General features: G+C 55.5%; 1 protein-coding gene across 1 annotated transcript; it reads right to left on the reverse strand.

The window, feature by feature from the left end:
- Nucleotides 1–416: 416 nt before the first annotated feature.
- On the reverse strand, nt 417–6214 carry DUSP26 (dual specificity phosphatase 26). Its single transcript, XM_002709541.6, has 4 exons — nt 5885–6214; nt 3748–4028; nt 2185–2399; nt 417–1222 (listed from the first exon to the last, which is right to left on the reverse strand). Exons 2-4 carry the CDS (start codon nt 3966–3968, stop codon nt 1023–1025), a joined length of 636 nt encoding a protein of 211 aa, XP_002709587.1. The 5' UTR covers nt 3969–4028; nt 5885–6214; the 3' UTR covers nt 417–1022.
- Nucleotides 6215–9142: the final 2928 nt, after the last annotated feature.

The following is a 9142-nucleotide window of genomic DNA, read 5'->3' on the forward strand; positions in this document are numbered from 1 at the left end:
GGTTGCAGCAATCTGGGCAGTGAACCAGCAGACTGAAGACCTTTCTTTCTCTCTCTCTCTCTGGAGCTCTGATTTTCAAATAAATAAATAAATAAATAAATTTTTTAAAAAGAATAAAATGACAATTCTTAACACAGCTGAGTGCATGAACAAAGCCGGAGGGGTGGAGGGTGTGCCCTGAAGTTTCTGGCCCTCTGCTGCCCCTTGGTGGATCAGCTGGAAATAACAGCTCAAGATTTTGCTAGCAGCAGGGGTGTGAAACCAGAGCCATAAGATTGCGTGGCGGTTTGGAGGCTGGTGCAAGCTTCTCCCTGCGCGGAGGGAAGCAGGAGCTGCAGCTGCCCCTGGCAAGGCTGGGGATCCCAGGAGAGAGGCACAGAGCTTTGCTAAACTGTCAATGACGTCAGGCAGCTCTCTTCTTTTCCACCATCTTTATTTTTCCTCCAGACACCTGGGTCCAGTAAGCAAGTGACCCTCTGAAGACTCCCAGCCCCTTTCTGGCCACAAGCAGCACTCCCAGGCACAACGCCAGCCCTCACACGGCTCCTCTTCCTGTGCTTGCAGCAACAAGTCTGTGGGCGTCTCCCTCTGCGTTCTCAGCGTCTCACACCATCTCTTCCCCGTCTGTCTCTGTGCTCTGTTCTCCACACCCCTTTCCTCCATCCCATTCATGCTCATCACACCCCCGTGCGCCTGCACAGGACAGAGGGGCCCCTGGCCTTTTGGTCAGAGAGAGGGCACAAGACGGGAAAGGATCCCTGGGAGAAACCTGGCTGGAACCCCAGGGCCATCTTCTACCTACAGCCTGGCTGCCTCCTTCCCTGGTTCAGCCCCTTCTGGGTGCCCACCCACCACACTGCCCAGCCTGACTCCCAGCCCTTCCCACAAAAAGCAGCAGTGGTCTAGGCCTCTCATGCTCTTGGGTTACCTGGGTCTCCCACACCTGCCATCTGGGCCTTGTCTCTCCACCTAGGAGCCAGGGACCCACCTATGGGCCTGGCCCCACCTCCCCTCCACGCCCCTCACGCCTCCAGACCCTGCCGCAGCCTGCGGTCCAGGGCCAGGAGCTGCCGCAGGAAGCCCCGGTTGGGGATGATGCCTCTGTGGTCCTTGACCTTCTTGATGGCCTCCACGAGGGTGAGTCGGTGGTACAGCATGAGGTAGGCCAGCACCAGCGTGGCAGATCTGCTCACTCCCACGGCGCAGTGCACCAGGATCTTCCCTGCCAGAGAGACGCAGAGACATCGCTGGGAGCTGTTCTGGGTGGCGTGGACAAGGCTAGGGAGAGGCTGACAAGTTCAGGGGAAAGCAGGTGGAGGAGGGTGGAGATGGGAAGGGTGTTGAGGATGTGGGCCTGTACAGAGTGACATGGAAGGGACACACAGCAGCTCACTACCCACATGTCCAAGAAGGGCTCAAGGCAGAGCGCCATGCCGGCTGTGAAACCAAGCTCAGCACAGGGCAAGGCCTCAGTGGACAGCACCCTCTGCCTAACCCGGCCCTTCTTCAACCTCTCCTCAGCCACTGAATCAATTTTTATTTGCATCATTTTTTTTCCCAATCACTAAAGCATTTTTACCACGTTCAAAGGCAAAGATCAATGAAAAACATGTAAAGACACCAAAAATGTAAAACTCTTTCATTCCAAATCTTGCTGCTGAGATGCAGCTTGCCCCTCTTAACATTTTTGTATGATTTCTTCCTTGCCTTTTCATATACTGCCTTGAAAGCAATGGCTGAGGGACAGGTTTCTTCCCTGAGCATTATGTCTCAAGCATGTTATCATCTCACTAAAATCTCTCCCCACGGGGGCTGCTGTTGTGACATAGCTGGTACAGCTGCCTCCTGTGAAGCCCTCGTCCCATACGGGGTCAACTCCCTGCTAATGTGCCTGGGAAGAGCAGCAGAAGCTGGCCCAAGTGCTTGGGCCCCTGCACCCACGTGGGAGACCCGAAGAAGCTCCTGGCTCCTGGCTTCGGCTTGGCTTGGCCCCGGCCACTGCAGCCATCTGGGGAGTGACCCAGTGGATGGTAGATCTCTCTCTGTTCCTCCTTCTCTGTAACTCTGTGTTTCCAGTAAATAAGCAGATCTTTAAAACAAGGTCTCTCCCCTCACTTGAAGCCCTGGGCTTCTCCCAATCTCCTCGTCCATCACTGTTTCCTCCCTTCTGCTCTGCCCGCCTACCTCCCGGCTGGCTCAGCGCCCGGTGGATGAAGTCAGCGGCCGTCTGGAAGTGGACACTCATATCAAAGGCTGGCGAGTCGTGGGCCTCCACACCCAGGTAGCGGATGCCTAGCCCCTCGTAGGCCTCCGGTGTGCCTCGCCACCGGCTGTGCGAGGCGTTGAGGACGTGGGTGATGCCCAGGCGGCGAAGCTCCCGGCGGTTGTTAGCCATGTCCCTGCGTTGAGCAGAGGTTAGAGGCAGGGTGGGGAAGCCAGGGGACGCGCTCCTTGTCTGCCTCCATTTGTCACTGGCTCCAGGCCTCTACTTAGCAAGGACCCAGAGGGGAGCAGCCGAGATGGGCAAGGAGTTAAGGCCTCTGGGCCTGTGGGCAGGAGCTGTGAGTACTGGGGCTGTTTTGTCTTGGGAGGAAAAGATTAAGGGCAGAGGGTAGCCGCAATCAGACGGATAGAGCAAATGGAATTTTCCCAGGGCTGCAGGGCCCTAAAGGGTAGAGCTGGGATCGAACCATGGGTGGTCCTGGGAAGCAGATCCAGGTTCATGCAAAGAATCACCAGCAGTGGCATTTATTTTAGAAAGGTGGGAGTGCCTGGAGAGAGCGATTTTGCTGCCCCCAGGGTGTTCAAACAGACAGAGGAGGTCATGCAGGCATGGATGGTGCCCTGGGGATCTGAACGGCAGGTGGGTTGTTGGGCCTGCTCACTGTTAACGTCGCTGTTGACCTTGAAGTTTCCATGACTCTAACCCTCGATCCCACATCCGACTCCCCAGAATGCTCATGTTTTGTCAGTTACCCCACTTTACAATATCCTCTGCTGGTGTTCAACCAGCCCGTACCCCTCAGCTGAGTGGTAGATAGATGTCTCTCAGGGCAAACGCTCGGTCCAGTGCAAACTCCTCAAGTAGAAAGAGCACTGAACTTGAACCTCCAAGTCCTGGCTCTGCTACTTACGACCCGTGTGACCTTGGACCGGTCACAACTTCTCTGAGCTTCAGTTTCCTCATCTGTAACCTGGGGACAGTGGTACCTACCTCACAAAGCTGTTGTGAAGATTAAGAGAGAAAATGCATGTGAACAAAGTCCTTGCATACTGCGAAGCCCTCGGGGGACAGGGGAGGGGCCGTTCTTCCTCTGATGGTCCTCTCTCCATAGCCCCCAACGTGCCAAATCCCGCAGGCACTGCAGGGTCTCAACAGGCAACGTTGCCTGCCTCCCTCCAGCTCCTGGCTCCACCGGCTGCCTTGCCCAGAGCCACAGCATAATAGATGGAAGGTCAGAGGAGTCATCTCCTGGGCCTGGGACATCACGCTGGCCCTTAACACTGAACATCTGCTAAATGGATGACTCGACTACTTGAACTTTCTTTCCCCCTACATGGGTATTTCAATAATATTGCCCAAACTCCCCCAAACCCTACAGCCTCTCCATTCTGCCCCCTCCTCTCGATCCCCCACAATGGAACCAACAGCAAGACTCACTGCCTCTCTGCCTCCCTTCTCTTCTAACACACACACACACACACACACACACACTCAGCCGTGGTCCCAGTCTACCCCATACGTACTGGTCTCCGAGGTAGAGGCCCGGCCAGACCTCATCGGCGTGGTTGCAGGCTGTCTTGCCCGTGTAGAGGAGCCGCTCCAGCTCGAAGACGTTGAGGAATGGATGCTGAACGGCTGGCATCTCCTCCAGGCTCCCTCTGGTGCGGACAGGAGTCCTTGAGCCGCTCCGGGAGAAGCGGGCCATGAAAGTCATGGATGCCCAGAGCCAGTTACCAGGGCACATCTTACAGGAGGCAGGAACCTCGGAAGCTGCAGGGGTGGCTGCGTGATGACCGGAAAGAGGCTGGAAGAGGAAGGGGCGCGAGACACACTTGAGCGCGTCTTGCAGCCGCCTCCCTTCCTGCCAACTGGGCTGGGCCCTGGGGAGCAGGGTAAGTGCGGCTCTGGTGGGGGCCTCCAGGACTGGCTTTTCCTTCCAGCAAAGGCAGCTTCTCTCACTCCCGCTCTTTGGCTCTGGCTCGGCCAGGCAAGGAGGTGGGAGCGTCACATGTCCTTGTTTACGGGAAGAGGGAGCTGCCCAGCTGCTGGGTTTCTGCTCCACCTCCCCACGCCCTGCTGCACACACACACACACACACACACACCACACTTGGCATTTGGGTGGCCAGACACACTGCTGGGGCTCCTGCCAGCCCGATCTGGGTATCCTCTGCCTGGGGCTGTCGGCAGAGAGCCTAGGGATCTGGGATGGGGCTGGAACACGCTCTGAACCCATCCAGAGAGAATTAGCAGGAAGATAACAGCAGCTGGGGCCATGACATATGCCAGGCCTGCCTCCTGGGTGCCAGAGAGATGAGCTGCCTTAACCCATTCCTGTCGGCCACAGTCTCAGAGATAATCCTATCATGGGAAGTGTGTGTGTGTGGGGTGAGCAAGAGAGAGGGAGAGTAAGTTTTGGGAAGCTACCTGCTGAATGCAAGAGCTAGTGGACGAAGATGCTAATCCCTGGGTGCAACAGGCAAACCAGGATCTTTGGATCCAGCATAAGGACACTGTTGATCAAACCTCATCCCTCATGTGAGAATTCTGGGTTGAAGCGGGGCTGGAATGTGTGGCTGTGTGTGTGTGTATGTGTGTGTGTGTAGGGAAGTGGGGCTGGGGAGACTGAGGGTAGGGACCTGGAGGGCAGGAAGAAAAGGGAAAATCAGGCACCTGCCAGGAGGCCCAGGGACTCAGAGACGCCTAAGCAGCATCTGTATTGCAATAGAGGTTTAGCAGGTGAGCTTCAGGCTGCCTTAGGCCAGGAGCCCTTGAGCAAGGAGAGCTGTGCCCTGCAGAGCTGGGAAGGGTCAGCCTTTTAGACTTGCCCTGGGAGCTTCAGGCAGAGGGGCAACCGGGCCAAGCTCTCTTTCCCTGGACGCCTTCTCTCTCACCTCTGCTTCTGCCTATTGGGTAGGGCGGGCCAGCCTGCAGAATGCCTCCCCTTCTGCCCAGGGACCTCTGTCTAATGTCCTCCGTGAGAGACCATCTTTGACCACTGTCACCAGGGCCCAGCACCCCCTTCCTCAGGGCAGGGAGAGACCAAGCAGTTGCAGGGGGCCTTAGGATCAACACCGAGTAGGGACCACTGGGTTTCTAGGGTGTTTGAGCAGAGAGCTTTTTTGTTTTCTTCTTCCTATGGCTGGGTCAGAAAGGCACCGAGTATGCACTACACCCACCACCACCATCACCCTTACCGTTCTCATCAACCTTTTCATCACCACCACCACCACCGTCATCATCCACCTGTCTCCGGGGGCCTAGAGACCCCAGCATTTTATTCCCAAGTAATCCCCCCTCTTGAAATATCCTGCTGCCTACGTGACGACGAAGCCAAGAGAAGCGGGAAGGAGCCCAGGTGTAGGTAGCTAGCCGTGGGACCCTGGAGAAGCCCTCTCTGTCCCGCGATATAGCCCCCAGCCCAGGCTTAGCCTTCTGCAATCCCTCGGCCGCTTTCAGGGCTCCGATCTGATCTGCGGCCGCAGTTCTAACAGGTTCATGGCTCCCACTCGCCAACCCAGACAGCCTGGCGCCGAGAGCGGAGGAGGACGCGCCAGGGGAGCGCGCAGCTCCTCGTTTCTGCTCCGGCCTCCTTCTGCCCCCCCAGCCCTGAGCCCCCGCCCGGGGTAGGGGAGGCGACCACCCGCCACAGCCCCTCTACCTCTTCGCCGCGCTGCGCGGGGTCTCAGTCCCGAAGGCAGGTGGCAGGCGCAGGCGGCCCCCCGGCCATGACCGTCTCCCGCGCCGCCGCCGCCGCCGCCGCCGCCGCCCGGGCTGCTGCAGCCAGATGAGCGGCTATTTTTAAGCCATGACACGCCCGTCGAAGCGGGGCTCGTGTCTGGGTGTGCGTGGGCGACACGCAGGGCCGCGGTCCCGCACGGAGCGGCGCGCGTGCCACGCAGCGTGGGCCCCGCTGCACCCGGCGCGCGGGCGGAGCGCACCCAGACCGCGCAGCGCTCCGCACGCGCAGCGCTGTGAGCCTGGCTGCGCCACCGGCAAAGCGCTGGGCCTCGACAGGCCAGGCTGTGCGGCAGACACGGGCGCTCCTCCCAGACGGAGCCTGTGTACGCGGACGCATCCCCCAGGAAAACCTCGTCGTAAAGAACCAGCCTTACTGCTATGGGAGTCGCGGCAAAGCTGGACACCTGTGACCATCTGCAGTCTATGAAATCTAAATTAGCATTAGTATTTGCGTTTTCGGGAGGGGGCCGAAGTGCAGAGAGGCCAAATCATCTGCCCAGGGTTGCACAGCAAGTGATTGGACCAGCTGAGCTTTAAATGATGCCCCCGGCTACGGGGTTTATGTGCTTCACGGGGCCCCTCACACGGTGGACAGTGCACCCTAGATGTCCTCCAAGACGCCACTTCCACCGGCTGAGCTGGCAGAGCCGCTTTGCTAGGACTCCTGAAGAACTGTCCGCCTGCCGTGACCTGCCTGCTGAGATGTGCCTTAGGGGGTGATGAGTTGTGGCTCAGAGATGGAAGTAGGGATGGCAAAGCAAAGTTCATTAACGCACTTTCACAGAGAGACAAGGGCCTTTGAGAGGAGGTGGCGCAACCTTTCTTCCTGGTAGGGGACTTTTCTCCCTAAAGCTTAAGGATGTTGACTGATGGTGGGAGTTTGTGGTTGACGTCCTAGAGTTGTATATCCTTGGAGGCTGGGGGCATGGGGGTGTTTGGCCGAGCTCCCATTTTATCAGGATGCTTTAGCCGCAAGTTAAACCACGAAGTGAGCAGCCGTGGGTGGCCCTGGTTGGAGAGCAAGGTCCCTGGCTTCACTCCTGGAGGAGGGGCTTGGGGTTTCTTCCCAGAAGCTCATGACCTAACTCTTGGTCTGACCTTAAACCCCGGGCCTCTTTGCTTTGGTGAGCACCTTGTAAATGCCAGACGGCTAGCGCACTGAAGTCAAGGGCTGCCTTGTCTTCCCCAGGGCTTCTCTCTTGTGTGGTGGCGGAGGTAGGGAGATCACAAATGCTACCAGATGATGATGTTGAGAACCAAGCCATCTTGAACTCTTGCTGGCTCCAGGAAGAAAGGCAGGAAGTGGGGGCCACCGCTGTGGCACAGTAGGTTAATCCTCCGCCTGCGGCACCGGCATCCCGTATGGGAGCCAGTTCTAGGCCTGGCTGCTCCTCTTCCAATCCAGCTCTCTGCTGTGGCCTGGGAAAGCAGTAGAAGATGGCCCAAGTGCTTGGGCCCCTTCACCCACATGGGAGACCTGGAAGAAGCTCCTGGCTCTTGGCTTTGGATCGGTGCAGCTTCAGCCGTTGCAGCCATTTGGGGAGTGAACCAACGGAAGAAAGACCTTTCTCTCTGTCTCTCCCTCTCACTCTCTGTAACTCTACCTCTCAAATAAATAAATAAAATCTTCAAAAAAAAAAAAAAAAGGCAGGAAGTGGATAAACTCAGGCTGGAGCTGGATTAGGACACATGGATGGTATCCCTATAGCTGAAATCAGGAGTAGGGACGTTCCCAGCAGCTGTGACAGATCAAGCTTTGATTCCTGAGTCATAGGAAGTATGGCTCAAAGTGACACAATGCCTGGGTCACTTCTGTGGGAAAGGGGAGATGACTTCACTGGCTGCCCTGGGAGACTAATGTACTCCCTCAACTTTCCTTCTCTATGGAGCAGTTCTCCCAGTGCTTCCTCCATGGCATTGTGCGTGAAGAAATGAAATTCTTATTGCTGAGGGCCAGTGCCGTGGTGTAGTAGGCTATGCCTCTGCTTGCTGGCACTGGTTCATGTCCGGCTGCATCTCTGCTATGGCCTTGGAAAGCAGTGGAAGATGGCCCAAGTCCTTGGGCCCCTGCACCCATGTAGGGGAGCTGGATCAGCCTAGCTCTGGCTGCTGCAGCTATTTGGGGAATGAACCAGTGGGTAGATCTTTTTCTCTGTCTCTCCTTCTCTTTGTAACTCTGCTTCTCAAATAAATAAATGAAATCTTGGAAGAAAATTCTTATCATTGCTGACAAAGAATTGACCTGGGAAATTTGAGTATTTCATTTGTAGATCCAGAGCAAACTAGTTAAAAAAGGATCACCCAATAAATCGTGAAAGGGCACTCAATAGTAAGATCAATCTCATTTTACATGACAGTCTACAGTGTTGGCAAGATGGAGCTCAATCTTTATCAAGACTTCTATTTCAACCTTGTGTTGAGCTTTTCTCAAAAAGCTGGGAAAATGTGGCTTAAAGCACATGATATACCCATTGTTTATGGGTAACCATAGAAACTGCCCATGCCAGCATTTCCATGGGTCAACCTACAGCCCACACAACTTTATATTTCTCTTTGTCTATAGGAAACTGATAACATATTCAGGTGACATCAGCTACACAAAGGGAAATCACATGTATTGATTTTTTTTTAAGATTTATTTATTTGAGAGGGAGTTGCAGAAAGAGAGGGAGAGACAGAAAGAGAGGTCTTCCATCTGCCGATTGGCTCCCCAAATGGCCGCAATGGCTGGACCTGAGCCCATCAGAAGCCAGGAACCAGGAGCTTCTTCTGGGTCTCCCATATGGGTGCAGGGGCCCAAGCACTTGGTCCATCCTCTGCTGCTTTCCCAGGCTATCAGCAGGGAGCTGGATTGGAAGTGGAGCAGCCAGGACTTGAATTGGTGCCCACATGGGATGCTGGCATCACAGGCAGAGGTTTAACCTACTCTGCCACAGCGCTGAGCCTGTATTTTTAAACTGTTAATTCCATGGGCTTCAAACACATCAGCTCATTTAATCCCATGTGCAATAGAAGTGGTTGTTAACATTGTTGAATACCTGAGGAGACTGACATTGGCCAGATTGGGTAACACATCCACAACTAGTGTGCACTAGACAATAGATAGAAACTCAGAGCTATCTTACAGAGAAACCTTAATATTTCAAGGACCAGCTGAAGATTCACTTCCTCTAGAAAG

The sequence above is a fragment of the Oryctolagus cuniculus genome, chromosome 2, assembly GCF_051225735.1.
Source record: "Oryctolagus cuniculus isolate XC-2025 breed Fujian yellow rabbit chromosome 2, ASM5122573v1, whole genome shotgun sequence".
Taxonomy (NCBI): domain Eukaryota; kingdom Metazoa; phylum Chordata; class Mammalia; order Lagomorpha; family Leporidae; genus Oryctolagus; species Oryctolagus cuniculus.

What these genes read in the sequence shown, in the direction of transcription:
- DUSP26 (XM_002709541.6), bottom strand. Translation starts at nt 3,968, where the DNA reads ATGTGCCCTGGTAACTGGCTCTGGGCATCCATGACTTTCATGGCCCGC. An exon ending in GGCCTCTACCTCGGAGACCA is followed by an intron (nt 2,400 to 3,747) that starts GTACGTATGGGG and finishes TGCTCAACGCAG; the next exon opens with GGACATGGCTAACAACCGCC. An exon ending in GGCGCTGAGCCAGCCGGGAG is followed by an intron (nt 1,223 to 2,184) that starts GTAGGCGGGCAG and finishes TCTCTCTGGCAG; the next exon opens with GGAAGATCCTGGTGCACTGC.